The sequence below is a fragment of the Hyperoodon ampullatus genome (assembly GCF_949752795.1).
Source record: "Hyperoodon ampullatus genome assembly, chromosome: 20".
In the NCBI taxonomy this organism is placed as follows: Eukaryota; Metazoa; Chordata; class Mammalia; order Artiodactyla; family Ziphiidae; genus Hyperoodon; species Hyperoodon ampullatus.
In genome coordinates, this window is record NC_136933.1 from 4,049,537 (window position 1) to 4,066,158 (window position 16,622).

The 16,622-nt window shown below is 48.7% G+C and overlaps 1 protein-coding gene across 1 annotated transcript; it reads left to right on the forward strand.

Moving 5' to 3' along the window:
• Window positions 1-13,209: 13,209 nt before the first annotated feature.
• Window positions 13,210-16,427, forward strand: DKK4 (dickkopf WNT signaling pathway inhibitor 4; the record flags this gene model as incomplete). The annotated part of the gene is given in 5 exon segments (XM_079726663.1): window positions 13,210-13,320; window positions 14,344-14,385; window positions 14,387-14,495; window positions 15,143-15,295; window positions 16,177-16,427. Coding segments are annotated over 5 exon segments (666 nt in total).
• Between the last annotated feature and the right edge of the window lie 195 nt (window positions 16,428-16,622).

Here is a 16,622-nt window from a genome sequence, read left to right on the forward strand (position 1 = left end):
TTTCATCTTGCCTACTTAGTATTCAGCCAGCCTTTCTACTGCCAAGATGACCCTCACATCAAAATCTCAGGCCTATCGACACTGCTGGACATACCACTCCTTTGCCCTGTGCACCACGGGAAACCTCTTCCTGCAGCAGCCTCAAAAGCCACATCCAACAGGTCGTAGAACCACCTCAAGCAACCCCAGTGGCCCCAGTACTACACCAGAAACATCCAGAGCACCAGCTAGCCCCTGAACCACCTACACAACCGACGGTATTTACTTCTATTTGGCCGAGCTCTTAGTTTGGCCTGATAAGTTTCTGCCTATTCCACCACACCTGAACACTACACACACTTTATAGTGCACTTCGTAATTGTGAATTCACTTAAAATTTGTCCCTTAACCTAAACCTGTCAACCATGACAGATATTAGGATATGTTAAGAGAACAGAGTATTAAAATATATATAAAGTTAAGAAGAAAGCCTAAAGGTGAGAGGAGATAAATGTACTGACTCATAGCATCGTAAAGCTTTGTTCTAAGCCACAAGGTTTCATAGTTCACTCCCAGAACAATTGATTTACAATTCAGTCCTTTGTGTTCAAAGGATCAATTTTTGGCTTTTTACACATTGCCAACTGCAATCTGATATTACTCTTTATGACCACAACCGATGCCGGTATCTGTTGAAATGTTTCCCGAAGTTCAGTCTAAAACGCAGGCACTACGTATTCAAATAGAAATGTTAAGGTTTTACAGTCTGGTTTTTTTCTCTACCGACAAGAGAAAAGATACACTTAAATGTTTAGAAACATCCATCCAGGGACCCATTACAGTCTTTTAGCATTTTGCTTCTTTTTCAAAACGACCTGCCAGACACTTTGCAAAAGTCGTGTAGGGGGTTGGACCTCAATTTTGCCTAGTTCCAGCTTACTTTTTCAGGCCCAGGATCCTGATGGGAAGTGCACTGCTGGTATGATCAAGCAAAAACTCGAGAAGCCCCGGAGACGTCACGTTCCGCACATTTCCATGACTACAAATGCACTTGTCCGTGGGCACGCACAGCGCACCGGGGTTGCAGGAGCCGCAGTCGGGGGGTGGGGGGTGGCGGGTTAGTTATAACCCAGCTTCACAGGATTACTAACGGGACCGTCAGCTCGCCTCGCCCCTTGAAGGTGCATATTCAGCATCCTCCCCTCGGCGGCAGGGAGTGGAAGAGCCCCCCTGATGCTGGACTCCAATGCCGGGGAGGAAGCCGGGGGCGGGGGTGGGTTCGGGGTTCGAGGACCCGACTTCCCTCGAAACCAACCTCCCGTCCGGCCTGACGCCCGGAGAGTCCTGGGGGCCAGGCGGGCGCGAGCAGGTGGCGGCGCGGCGGTCCATCACCCGAGGGGCCGGTACCCGCCGACCCCGCCCGCGGGCCCGCGCCCCGTTAGGCGGCCCTTCCTCCCGCAGGGCCCTGCCGGTCGCCGCCCCGCCCCCGCCCGGCCGCCGGCCCGCGGCCCCGGCTCGCCTTACCTCCGACGGGAGGACCTGTCCGCTCAGCCAGGAGGGCGCGCCCGCTCCGCCAGGGCACCGAAGAAGGTCTTCTTCAGAGCAACGCCGTCCGCGCCTGCGCGGCCCCACGCCCGCGGCGCCTGCGCGCCCCGAGCCCCGCGTCGCGGCTGCGCCGGAGTGTCGCGCCGGGGTTGGACCTACATCTCCAACCGTCCGAGTACGCGCGTGCGCGGCAGGGCCCGGCGCGCAGGGACGGGCGGGGGTTGACGTGGGGCGCGCAGGCCGGGGGACCGCACCTTTGTCCGCGAGAGGCCCGCTCTCGCGAGAGGGCGCGTAGGCTACTAGTTACCGTTGCCAGGGGAGGGGCCGTGGCGGCGGATGCGGCGGTACCAGCCACTCCGCAGTGGATCCTGGCACAGCCGACCCCGGCGTCTCCTTCTCTGGCGGATGCCTGGCAGACCTGTATGGGGATTTCGTCTCAGGGTGACTAAAATTCAAGAATGTGGCCCTTAGGTCATCTCGTCTTAAGGATGAGAAAAATAAGTCCCGAGGGGGTAAGTGACGTGACTTATTCAAGATGACACAGGGTAAATGATAATTCAAAGGCAGAGAGGAGATGGAGGCGGGAGAGCTCTGCTTCAGAGACGAACTGCAGCTCATAAGTGTAGAAGAAATTATAGAAATAGGAAATCACCACTTGGAGCCACCAGTAACTGATTCAAGCAAAATTCATCAGTAGATGCTGAACGGTTGAGGATATTCATACAGTTCCAAAGTGTCATCCCACAGGTTACTTAATGAAGAGAAAAGGGTACGTTCACATCAAAGAAGTCACCCTCAACCGAGTGATCAAACTTGACATCACCAGGGATGGTACAGACTGACATCACATGCTCATTCTTGCCAAAAAAGTGACTTCTCTCTATTCACAAGGAAACAATCAGATTGAGGGACAATCCAAATTGAGGGACATTCTGCAAAACAACAACCTGGTCTCTTCGTAAATGTAAATTTCATGAAATATTAAGAAAAAGGCTAGTGTTCTAGATTAAAGGAGACAAAGATATGACTCCAAGAGCAATGTGATCCTAAATTGCACCCAGGATCAAAAAACAAAAAGCATCTGTTGAGGATCATTCTTGGGTCAACTGAGAAAACTTGGATGTCGACTATAGTAGTATTGTAACATGTAAAATTTTCTGAGAGTCATTATACCTTGATTATGCAGAAATGGCCTGGTGTTTAGGAGATACCTGCTGAAGTATTTAGGAGTGAAATAGCATGTGTCTGCAACTAACTCTCAAATGGTCAAGGGAAAAAACATGCGAAGTGTTAACAATTGGTGTAGCTAGGTGGAGCATATGTGGATGTTCGTTGCATTATTCTTGAAACTTTCCGATAAGTTTAAAATTTTTCAAAATAAAAAGTTGGGAAGAAAAAACCCCCACAAAGTCTTTGATATTCAGTTCCTGGTACCAGATTGCTGCTTGAATCAAGAGGCAAAGATTATTTCCCTGCTGTGTGTAAGGCATTTCAGGCTAATAAGAGATAAGATAAATGCTCCCAAAGGACTCATCATGTAAGATTTGGACAAATACCTGCCGAATGAGGCAGAAGATGATAAATGTCATCAGCAAAGCAATAGAACTTAGTAGGCTAAACAAAATGAGCTTTGTAGTCAAAAGAGGCTGGGTTTGTATCTCACATCTGCCAACTCTGTGGTGTTTGGCGAGCAACTTAACCTCTCTATGCCTCTGTTTCTACATCTGTGAAACAGTAAAGAAGTAAGTAAAGAAAATAATGTAAAGAAAATAATGTATCCAGAGCACGTAACAATCTACCTGGCATATGGAAAATATTCATTAGTTAATAACACAGATGAAAATTAATATGCTATAAGTGATTAAAAGCTGTACAGGCAAAACTACGTTTATTCACGTACATACGCATATTAGAGCCACAACTTCAGCCTGTACTTTGGCACAGACCTGGACTTTCTCGGGTACAACAGGCCACTGAAGGCTGTAAAGAGCACTTTGAATGGGAATTTGGCAACATTCCTTCCTTGGGCTTCTTTATCCAAAGACCTTTCTTCTGAAGGGAACTGATAACACCAGTCCCAGGTCATGCAGCAAGAGACCTCCTCTTTCTCCCAGCACCTGATGCAGGAAGGTGGTAAAAGAAATTGTTAAGGAAAACGGCGGCTGCAGAGGGAATCATTCCTTTGCTTGCCATCTCTCTGGCCCCGTCGGCTTAGCAGGATCCACGTTAACCCTCAACGTCCATATCAAGCCTCTGGCCTCTGCTGCCTCCGAACTACAGCCATTGCTCACCCCCGACCCACAATGGGCTCTAAACTCTTGGGAAGCATAGAAAGGACTTTCTCAGTCCAACTTCTAATCACCTGGCATTCTTCGCCTATAAAATGTCTAGAACCAGAATTTTAGGGCAGGGAAGGGGCTTTGGACTCCTTCATTTGTGACACATTTGCTATGTGCTTACTGCGTACAGGACACCATGCTCAGAGCTGATGGAGGAGCACACACCCAGACACATCCGTGTTGTGTGTGTCCAGAGGCCCTGGTGAGCAGGCTCCCAGCACAGGTCACCTGCTGTAGTCAAGGTAACCTGATCGTCTGCCTGTGTTACCTTTGTGAGAGAAAATCTCAGAAGGTTAGTATAGTTTTACCCTCAAAAATGAGAAGAAAAAAGAAAAACCCTAAGAACAGAAGCCCCACTGTGAAGATTTAGTAGCTCGATTGCCCTAAGTGTAAGGAAAATTAAGATTCTGAAGCCAGCGGTGTTATTTAATTCCCTGTTTCTTTAAAGAAAAAAGGGCCCACTTGTTTGTTTTCAAGGACTTCAGAATTCTGATGAAGGGTGAGGATCCCCTTGGCATCTTTGAAGAAGAGGAAAGACCAGCCCCATCCCTGGGCCTCCTCAAGGGGGCAGCAGAGCACAGGGACCCAGCGGTGAAAGCGCCTCGCTGTGCCAGGGATGGGTCAGGTGGACAAGAGGGGCATGGCTTGCAGTGCAGAGGGACAGACATCCAAGACTGTGTTATTGTATATTCAGGGTGTGTATCATACCCTGAAATTCCATGTCTGAGGACTCTTCTCAAGGAAACAGACCCGTGCAAAGGTTCATCTTGAATAGCTTGAATGAATTACGGTAGTAAGAAATTAAAAACAACTTAATGGCCAACATTTAGAGGATTCATTCAATTATAATACACCCGTCTTCTGGGATGTACAGCCGTGTGCTCTGATAATATCTGATGATCTGGGGGAAAGGCTCAGTTAAAAAAGGGGGGGAGGGGGCTTCCCTGGGGGCGCAGTGGTTGAGAGTCCGCCTGCCGATGCAGGGGACACGGGTTCATGCCCCGGTCCGGGAAGATCCCACATGCCGGGGAACAACTGGGCCCGTGAGCCACAATTACTGAGCCTGCGCGTCTGGAGCCTGTGCTCCGCAACAAGAGAGGCCGCGATAGTGAGAGGCCCCGCGATGAAGAGTGGCCCCCGCTTGCCACAACTAGAGAAAGCCCTCGCGCAGAAACGAAGACCCAACACAGCCATAAATAAATAAATTTAAATCATATGGGCTTAAAAGGGAGGGGAGGAAACAAAAGTTTAAGTACAGTGTAATTCCGTGCGTGTGTGTGTGTGTGTGTGTGTGTGTGTTACAGTTTTACTTTAAGAAAAAGCAAGGCAGACAGAGAGACTGGGTAGAGGAGGCCCACATGGGTAGATGTAGGCTTTAGTAATGGTTAATTCTGGACTGGTGATAGATTAATAATACATATACATACATATATATATATATATATATATATATATATATAAAATAAACAGATGCTGTATATGTGTATGTATATGTACGTACATAGAAAAAAATCGGGAAAATGTTTCCAAAATCTGACAGTGACTATCTCTGCTGGGTCAGAGTATATGTGATTTTTATTTTCTTCACACTTTTCTGTATTTTCCAAAATTTCTAAAATTTGGAGACGTGTTTCTGTTATAATCAGAAAAGTTAAACTCACTTTCATAAGGTGGGGAAGTACCTAGGTTCATGAGAAGGGCATGCTGTTCCGTGGGCAATTTCCATCTAAAATTGGGAAATGCCTCTGGGATCAGTCCCTGAAATTTATTTTGGGCCTTCTGGGAGCTCCTTTCACGCTTGACCACAAGGGGGCGCAAGAAACCAAGGTAAAGAATAGCTAACCCTGCTGGTGGGCAGGGGGCTTGGGACTCGAGTCAGGGTGATGACCCCTGTCCTCCCCTTGACCCCAGAGCCTCATCCAAGCTCTCCATACGGTTGTGAACACAGTTATGGGGGCTTTCCTACCCAAGTTAGAGTCCAAGTTGAATGTCAAAAGGGCAGCAAACATTTACAAATTGTTTTTATGAGGAAACCAATTTTGTCAACGTTCCACATGTGGATTAGGGTACAGCCTGGCTGACACAACCTGCAAATTAGCTCATCACTTGCTAGAGAAGCACTATGATCACTTATACGTGAAACATAAATTAAGAAAAAAGAGGTTGGCATACTCATATGGAACCTAAAAATAGTTAATAGGCAGTGTCCCCTTAGTGAATATATAGCTGTGTTTCAGGCAACTTGATGTTTTGGGGAATGGCCTTAGGTAAGTGAGCTGTATAGTGTGGTGTAGAGGGAAGAATCAACTTTGGAACCAGAAAACTTATGTTAAATCCGAGGTCTGCAACTCACCAGCTGTGTGACCTTGGGCAAGTTACTTGACCTCTCTGAGCCTTGGTGTCTTCATCTTTAAAACGGAGATCCCCAGGAGTACACCGTCCATCCAGATGGGGCCCACCCAAGGGGTTCCACCAGATGGCTTTCTGTGGCCAAAGTTCTGAGGAGGCTTGGACCACACACCAGGGTTCACCATGGGCCGGAGCCAGATCACGCCAGTGAGTCACACACATCACAAGCCCCAGGACGATGGAGGAGCCAGACGCAGACTCACCCTGAAGGGGTGTGGAGGGGCTGTGGGGAGGGAGTCTACAGCTAGGGGCCCCTGGAGAACACCCCAGGGAGACGCGAGGCCTGTAGCCCCACCCCTCCAGTGGGGACTCGGGAGCCCCTGTGTGCAGAGCTCAGGGCAGCCATTCACCACCCCACCTCACCCCCTCTATGGAGATGTGATTGACATGAACCACGGTGTAAGTTTCAGGTGTACAGTGTGATGATTTGATAAAAATATATATTGCAAAATAGAATTACCACAGTAAGGTTGGTTAAGGGTGTCCTTTACCTCATATAATTACCTTTTTGTTGTTGTTGTTTATTACGGTGGGAACATTACAGCTCTGTTCTCACAGGAACTTTCAAGTTCACAGTACAGAATTGTTAACTATAGTTGCCAGAGCCATTCATTTAGAAAAATTTACGTCTTCAGAATTGGGACTCCAGGCAGGTCTGGAATCTCCTAGCGCTATGGGATTCACCCCCTACCTTCAAGGAAAAAGAATCAGACCCCAGGTAGGGTCCAAACCCAAAGACAGCAGAACCCATCTTGTCTGCAGGCTGGAGGATTCCCCTTTGCACGCTCCTTCCCTGAAACAGGCGTCCTGGGATGTGCGGACCGCCGCAGGGGTCCACTCTCCGTCCCTCAAAGTCATATGCAGTGTCGCAGGGGGGCCTTCGTTCCTTGCTCTCCCTCTACAACCCTCCAGCCTCCCACTTAGAGACACCACTCCTGCTTACAGATCACACCCCCCTCACTCCCGGGCCTGGAGGCCACTCCCTGGCCTGGACGGCTGCCACGGGGTGATCCTCAGGCCAGGTGACCATGCCCCCAGGCTCTGAAAGGCTACCAGAACACCATTGCCTAGGACTGGACACAAGGGAAAAGAGGAATAAGCGGGGTTAGTTATGGGGATGCAGAGGGAGGAGACAATAAGAGAATGAAAAAAATGAGGCAAAAGAGAAAGACTCAAATGAAAAAGAATGCGGGGGACAAAGGTGGAGAAGGAAAACGATGAAATGAAAAGAAGAATGAGGTTGAATTCCACTCAGTTTTATAGGTTTCTGCCCTCCTCCCTGCAGTGTATTTACTATTAAATTACAGTCAGTAAAGAGAATAAAACAAACTGGACTCTATGAAAATACCTTGCTTTCCAAGTCGGTGCTCCGTATGAGAGTTTCATAGAACCAAGGGGCTGAAAGGGCCTCGTGATCTCCTCTAGAAACAAATGTAATCCAGCTGAAAAAGAAACCACCCAAAATCGCCCACACATGGGGAGTGCACGCTGCTGGGATCCTCAGTGGCATCGGTGAAAGGACGTCTGGTCCCCGAGTCACAGTGGTGCCGACACTGTCCCAACAGGCTGACTCCTGCTGTGACCTAAGATGAGTGACGCTGTTTCCAGCGAATGTGTATCAAGATACGGTCAGCTTTTTACAAACCTTTTCTTGCCTTTTCATCCCAGCATCTGCTGTCACTACCCCCACCTCTGTGTCTTGTGTAACACGAGTGTGTCAGGGACTGCAGGACGCAGAGGAGGAAAAGCACTGCTGAGGCCCGAACGCTCGTGTCCCCAGATTCACGCGTTGCAGTCCTAACCCCCAATGCGATGGTGTTAGGAGGGGGGCCTCTGGAGGTGCTTAGGTCGTGAGGTGGGGCCCTCATGAATGGGATTCGTGCCCTTGTGAAAGAGGCCCCGCAGAGCTCCCTCTCCCTCTCCTCCATGTGAGGACACAGTGAGAAGGTGGCCGTTTACGAGCCAGGAAGCAGGCCTTCGCCTGACATAAACCTGACCACGCGGGCACCCTGACCTCAGACTTCAGCTTTTATAGAAGCACCTAGTCCGTGGGATTTTTGTTACAGAGAGGTATGGAGAGTGCCCAGGAATGGGGTAGGGTGGACAAGGCGTTTAGGATTGATGAGTCACACACAACATCATCTAATTTTTTTAAGCAAAAAGAAGTCAGAGCACAACCTTGACGAAGGAAGCTCGGTGCCCCTAGTGCTGATTCCAGCTGGACGCCAGGTTGGGGTCAGGAGAACGGAGGCTGCCTTATGGGAAAGGCAGGTCCCAGCGCCACGTGGTTGGTTGGCCAACGCCAAAGGGAGCCGCTCACATAGACGCCGGTCTGCGTGGTGCCCCTGGAGTGAGCCTCATGGTGGCTGACCCCCAATCCCTCCCACCACACCCCCCGCGGCATCACACACTCCCGGAAAACTGGTCCGGAGGAGCCCTGCAGGCCGCGAGGAGCTGAGTCAGAGAGGTACGTGAGCTAGCCAAGACCACACAATTGGTGATGGGCTGGACCCAGTCTCCCAGACCGTTTCTGGAAGCGGGCCCACCCTGAGGGGCAAGACATCTGATAAACCCGCTTCCTGGGCAGGCAGCTATGTGCCTCCTGACCTCAGGTACCTCAGCGGCAGCACTTACACCAGCGCTGTGATTATACAGATCCTGCAATCTTTGTCTCCCCTCATCAACCCGTCCCCTCATCTTTCATTTACTCACCATTTCCCGGGAGAGCCTGCCAAAGACCCCCTGGTTTCGGCTCCTTTGATTTGCTTTTAAGAAAACCAAAGTGTATGGAAATCACACTGGTGCCGACACAAGAGACGTAACAAATAAAACTGACCGTTCCGGAGTGAACGTAACTCACGGCGCCGCCTCTGCCGTGAGCTCTGGGAGCTACAGCAGCTGTCCCTGGAGGATGCAGGTGTCACACCCACACACCAGCCCACGCCGCACCTCCGCCCTGGCCAGGAGTCACCCGGGGGCCGGCATCCCCCGCCGTGCTGAACCAGGAGCCCCGGGGAATTTCTTCTCGAGAATTTTCATTTCCTCTGAGCTCAGTCAGTACTGCCCAGCAGCCCCCAGAGGCACGAGGAGGACCAGCGCAGGGTTGCCAGTTGGCCCACAGTCCTTGCCAGGGGGCGCCCCGTGGCAGCATCCTGGCCGGAAGTGCACGGGAGGGCTTCCTTCATTGTGTGGCTAGTGGGGCCACGGCTCCCCGTGGGGGCAGTGGGCTCTGCACGTGCTCTGCTGTCTGCGCCTGGGAACTCCGGGCCCTGACCTAAGAGCAGAAAAAAAAACGCCTTTTAAGCAGAAACACTAATAAAGCCTTCCTCTCCCCACTGCTCCATCATCTCCAATCCCCAGTCATTGAGCTCAGCCTTAGGGCAGTAAGTGTGCCCACAGGGCATGCTGGCTGATGAACACCGATCATTAGCGCACAAGCAGCCTCAGCCGATCTGATAATACACGAAAAGTCATCTTCCAGGGAGACTTCTCGTACTAAGTTCCTCAAAATTGCTCTGGCTTTTGGGAGACCTAGAAATAATAGACTAATTAGGGGAGATTTTTCTTCAGTGCGTTGGGTTGCACATACTTCTCCTGAAATCCTCCGTGGGAGGGCTGTGCGTCATGCTAGGTCCTGAAGTTTACGTGAGGATGGAAAGTCCAGGCTTGGAAATGAGTGAGGGACATTGGTTTATAGAGTTTTATGAGTACCAGTTATGGTACCAGGCCCTGTACACGTATTCACACATTAAACCCTCAGAATATAGTCATTATGGGGAGGTCGTGCCCGCTTTACAGTTGTGTAGATACAGCCTAGAAAGGTGAAGCACCTTGTTCAAGGTCACCAAGTCACTATAAATCCATTTAACTCTGCAGCCATCCATCACATAAAACAACTTATGGAGCTTCTATTATATGCCAGGCCCTCAAAGCGTGAGGATATAAAGATGAACAGCTACAGCCCTGCCCACCCAGAGCTTATCACCTCGTTGTAGAGACAAAGAAGTACCCACTCACAATAGAGTTTTATAAACACCATGGCGGGCAGCTGGATGCCTGGAAGAGTGGGGGAATCGGGGGCTATAGGGGAGGCCAGACTGGTGCTCAGATCAGGTCGGCCTGACTCCAAAGCCTGCACTCTTACAAGGCCGAGAGAAAGTCAAGCGGAGACAGAGACAGAGAGGAGCCTGCTTTTCGGTTTTGTTGCCCTGTTTGTAGCCTCCTGCATCTGGTGTGTCTGCATCCTCACCCCTCTCGGTCTGTGGGAGCATCGCTCCTGGAAGACACGGGGTTAATCTTCCATCTTCCATGTTAAGGTACCCAGCAAAGCCTTGATGATTTGGATCGCGTTGATCACGTTTCTCCTGGCCTCTGTCACCCTTCCCCCCCCAATCTGCTTTCCATCCTGAATTCCGTCTTCAGTGCCATAGCCATCCACCTGTGCGTGGAATTAGAACCGTCAGGATAACCTCAGCTCTTCTGTCTCACTCACCCGCCACCCCCCACATCAAATGATAGGGACTCCAGTGCACAATCCCACCCTTGGCTGGTTCTCACTGTCACCGTGTCACTGCCTTACCCTGGCCCTCCTCTGCTTCCTCCTCCTCCTCTTCACTGGCCCAGCGTCCGCTTTCAACCCACTGCAACCCTAGCTCCACACCGCCACCAGCACTGCTTTCCTAAAAAGCAAATTAGATCCTGCCATGTTCAAGTTCAAATATCCCGCCGATGACTTTCTACTGCATATGAAATAATACCCGGTGTCCTTTGCCTGTTATCAGGTTCCTCACAGTCTAGCCTCCGCTTGTCTCTCCACCATCTGCCCCAGCCACACAGATTCTCTAGAACCAAAATGCACCTCCCTGCCCCGGCACACACTTCACCCTCTGAGCCTGGGGTAAGACCATCCCCTACTTTTCAACCTAGGAAACTCCTATTCATCCCACAAAACCCAGCTCAGATGACCCCACCTCTGTAGAGGCATTCCTTCATTCCTCCAGAAGGTCTAATCACACCCTCCTCTGTGATCCTTCAGCCCCACATTTCTATCTTTATCTTACTCCTTGTTATAATATATCAAAATCATCTCTACACGTAGATCTTCTTGGACACTAACCCCTCAGGGGCAAGGACTGTGTTTTATCTTTTATTCCCAACACCTACACATAAGTTAAGTACAAAATACTCAATGAACGTTTGGTTCCAGTCCTTTTTGTCTGTGTGTTTTGCCAGAGGCCTCTGGTGCCCCGGTGTTCTCTCTTCTGTCAGGTTACAGGAAGCAGGGAAACCCAGCAGAGAGCGAACCCTGGGGCTCTCTCCTTTATGTTTGGCCATAATTGTCCAACTTCAAAATAAATTCTGTAACACCCCTAGTCACCAGGAGTATCCTACTATCAAAGGGTGTTTGATGCTCTCAGTTTACATGAAAACAAGTAGTACTTGCAGAAGAAATAGCTCCGTTGTGCCACACGATGGGGACAGGCATCCAACCCCAGGAAGAGAGCCAGGTAACGGACCCTCAGGTCACCTGCCCCAGCCACTGGGCACCAGGCATCCCTCGAGGCTGGGAATGGTCCCCTGGCACAGGATGTCCAGGTACCTCTTGACGGACTGATGTCAGGTGTTTCTGGAGGAAGACCCAGTAACACCAAGGTCACCATTGATGGCACAGATAAGGGGCACTGGTAGATTTTAAACGGCGCCTTACACCCCAGGTACGGGGATGAATTTACCCTGAGAACAAAGCAAACAATGAAGGGATTTGGGGACCCAGATCTACCCTTAAAGGACTTAGGCAGTGATAAGAACATGTCTAAATCACTCGACTTCGCTAACGGTCTGGCTGGAAAAAAAAAAAATCAGAGAAAAAGGGATGAAGCATTTTTTTAAAAATTCAAATTAGGAAACTTGAAAATGCATGAAATCCCATCTGAAATGAGTTACAGTCTTGGAGCCTGTTCTGCTTAAGTCACTTCAACATCATACAACACAAATTAAATCCATTGCTCATAAAATACACCTAAACTTCCTATTAAATTGTATAAAACTGTATATAAAATGGGCTTTCTGCGGTTGTCCCTATCATTAAAAAAAGGCAATTTTTATAAACCATTATCTTCCTAATTAAATAATCCTAACTTCAAACAGTTCCATTTTCATTTTAAGGAGAATTATTTTCCAACTGACATTTAGTCGGGACAGGTGGTTACATTCACAGCTCTTAAGCTATTGGGATTTTTACATCTGAATACCAGAGACACTCAGTGGGGCATTTTGTCTCTTTTCTATCTGTCTTCACTATCTGAGCACAGTGTAAAGTTTCTCAGTATAGTTTTTGTAACTCATTAGTTTTTGGCATCCCGCACAGCGTACTGGCTAACAGGATCCATTCTTTCTTGGAGCACAACTAGCTGTGAAAACAGACCTTAGAGCAGACTCCCTCCACCCTCACAGGATTACAGAAGGTAGGAAAGGCAGGTGATTATCAGAGTTCGCTTTTGATACAGACATCCTGCTCTTCTGCTGGCCCTTTGAACTGACTCTGATATGCGCTACTTAAGAGGAATTCAACCCCTGGAGGAGCAGCGGCTGCAGCCCTGCCTCTGCTGCCCCTCTATTGAGTCCTTGTTTTGAACTATTGATCAAACAGATTTGAGGGGATTTGTTGGAGCCTGTGTGGGATAAGAAGGAAGGAAATGAAGGAGGAGGGAGGAGGAGAGAAAGGAGGGGGTGCGTCTATAAACAGTTTCAGAGGGAACCCTCCGGTCAGACCTCGCTCGTCCGATTTCACACACCTTCCTCCAATGGAGATTTGCTTCTCTTTCAGAAAAAGCAATCCCAGGCAACTTGCCGAGTTCCCATTTTGGCAAAAGCTCCATCGTGGATTCAGAGCAGCCCAGCTTCAAGGAGGACGCAGGGAGGGCTGAGAAGGTCCAGGATGGTGGTGGTGGTCCTGCTGCGGCTCGGCTGGCTGTGCGCCCCCCTGGGAGTCCTGGTTCTGGATGCCAACAACATCAAGAGCTCTGTGGATGCGCAAGGGGCCCGGAAGGTAACGCTCGGTAGAGGAGGAGGAGGCGGGCTGGGCGCTGGGCTTGAGTGAAGCCATCACGCAGATGAGCATCTGAAATGGCTCATCTAGACGGTGGGCTGGATTGAGGCTGTGGAAGGCACCCTGGAAGAATCCAGTCGCTTTAGTATGAACTCACCAGATGAGCCAAGTGGCTTTTCAGGGCATTGAGCTATCAATTCACCTATAAATCAGGGAGTAAGCTAACATTTAGAAAGCTATACACCACGTGCCAGGCCTTTTATACATACTATCTCATTTCCTCTTCCTCAGAGCTTGAGACAGCTATCACATCTCCTAAAGACAGATGGCGGAAATGGGCTCAGAGACGCTGAGGAATTTAACCAAGGCCACACAGCCCGGGAATATGGGAGTCAGAAGTTACATGCTGCGTGCCAACCCTCTCACTTCACAGAATTGTTTTATAGGAAATGTTTCATATACATATGAAAAAGCATCAACCGTAGATGAGAAAAATCAGTCTTCGGTATCTGTTTCTCTGCAAATGAGGCATCACTAGAAATCAAAGGATGGTTGGGTTGGCCCACTGAGGGGCCTACGTGGCAAATGGTGACTGATGTGATTCACTGGAGTAAAAAGGTCAAAATAGGGAGGCCACAAACACCAACACTTCATTAAACTATCGCACAGCATCTAGAGCTTCTAGATACATATCAAAAATCTCATAACCGTCTCTAAGACACACGTGGGAAAACATTTTCTTCCATTTTCACAGAGAGCATAAGAGATGAAATTCTATGTTTAAAAGTAGGACAATTTTTCAGGCACAAATAACCTTTGCAGCACACAGGCCTCTTCGTTGGTGATTTGCTCTCCCCTTTGTGAAAGAAAACCAATTCTAGTGAAAAGTCAAGATGCTGCTTGAGGTTTGCCTCAGCGTTTAAAGTGCCTCTCTTTTTGGCTTTCTCCATCTCCTGCCTGGAATAAAAACTCTTCACATCTCGCTGGATTCCCTAGCCCTGTGACAACAGCTTCTCTTTACAGGGTTCACAGTGCGTGTCTGACAAAGACTGCAACACTAGAAAATTTCTGCCTCAAACCCCAGGAGGAGAAGCCATCCTGTGCTACCTGTCGTGGATTACGGAGGTGGTGCCAGCGGGCTGCCGTGTGCTGCCCGGGGACGCTCTGTGTGAATGGTGAGTCAGCACGAAGACTTGCAGGACTGCAGCACTTCCAAAGAGCAGACACAGCATCTGGATCTCTTTTTTTTTTGCAGTACGCGGGCCTCTCACTGTTGTGGCCTCTCCTGTTGCGGAGCACAGGTTCCGGACGCGCAGGCTCAGCAGCCATGGCTCACGGGCCCAGCCGCTCCACGGCACGTGGGATCTTCCCGGACCGGGGCACTAACCCGCATCCCCTGCATCGGCAGGCGGACTCTCAACCACTGCGCCACCAGGGAAGCCCGCATCCTGGTCTCTTAGACTAGGGTATTCCACGACAGGCACTCTCTAAAGGCTCCCAAGTGGTTCTCCACAGCTGCCTCTTCCCGATGCAGCAAAATAGTTTCTTTCCCGGCAACAATTCTTGCCAGCAACTTGGAGATGATTTTAAAGCAAGGGTTCAAGTTGGAATCTTTCAAGTTCTTCTGTTTTCACTTAGATTCCATTAATTACTTAAGCACCTGCTTTGCCATATGTGAGATGTAAATATTTAGTGCCTGTGTCCCGGAAATCTAGAAAGTTATACAGAAACTGAAGGCGGAAGGACTGCCAAACCCCGTGACAGTCTGATAATGAGCCTGAATGGGGTTCTCATCCTCTAACTCCACCTGCTTGTCTCTCAGATGTTTGCACGGCAACGGAAGATGCAACCCCAATATTGGAGAGGCAGATGGATGACCAAGATGACACAGATACACAAGGAACAAGTGAGCACCCAATTCAGGAAAACAAACCCAAGAGGAAGCCAGATATTAAAAAATCACAAGGCAGTAAGGGTAAGAGCAGCATTCTGAGCATATATAAATATATATATATATATATATATATATATTTTTTTTTTTTTTAAGAAAAACATTTTCTCCTCCTTAGGCTCTTAAGGATAGGCTGAAACTGACTTATGCCTCTCCACCCCGGAAACACCTAGGGAGCATGTCCTATTTCCAATCTCTTTCCGTAAACAGCTATGGAGATCATGGTGGGAAGAGCACAAGGTAGTTGGCAGGCCAAGAGGACGGGGGATACCTATAATAACAGGCTGATTAGCAAGAAAGCCTTTAATTGTTAAATTAAATTTTATATGCACATCTTTTTACAGCCTATAATTTAACAAATAGAAATTTCCCTTTCTAGATCCTCAGAATACAAAATAAAAGAGAGATGAACACAGATGCAATAACTTTTCATTCTTGGACAAAATATAAACTTCACTAAGATGCTTTTTACAGAATTGTAGTCTCAAATTCCAATCTTTGACATAAAGCAGCTAGGATTTTGAAGGTGGTGAATTGGCCATTCTTGTTTGTTGAAGACGGCTAATCGCCCGCCTGTGTAAGCAGTGGTCTCTCTTTGGGTCAGTACAAATCCCATTTAATAAAACACTGATGAGTGATACTTATTTCACGTCTCAAGACTGGAAATCCCATCTTTCTTTAATAAATGTTTTAACTTTATAAAGCAGTAAATTCTGTTCGGGAAGACTGAGATGTCCACTCCATTGTTGCTTTCAGCCCAGGAGCCAGGCATGCTGTTCTATCTTTACTTTGCGACCTTATCCTACACCCCACGCCCTAACCCAGTCATGCCCTAACCCAGTCATGCCCTCACAAGCCACCATTCCCCCTGCTTATTACTAAAGCCCGTATCAATCTTGTTACAGGACAAGAGGGAGAAAGCTGTCTTAGAACTTTCGACTGTGGACCTGGACTTTGCTGTGCTCGTCATTTTTGGACTAAAATTTGTAAACCGGTCCCATTGGAGGGACAGGTCTGCTCTAGGAGAGGGCACAAAGATACCGCGCAAGCTCCAGAAATCTTCCAGCGCTGTGACTGTGGTCCTGGACTATCATGTCGAAGTCAGGCAACTGGAAATCAACAACACTCACGGTTAAGAGTGTGCCAGAAAATCTAAACGGCTGCACGTCTTCAAGCAGAAGTCTCAGACAAGAACTTAAAAATCTTCCCATACAAATAACTCTTAAAATCAAATCTTGTAGTGAGTGAAACAGACTGAGCTGGAGAAGCTGCCTTGTGATGAACGGAAACTGGTTCGGGCTTGTCTATTTCTGCAGAAAAGTGATGTGATTCTATAACAAATTTAACTTTG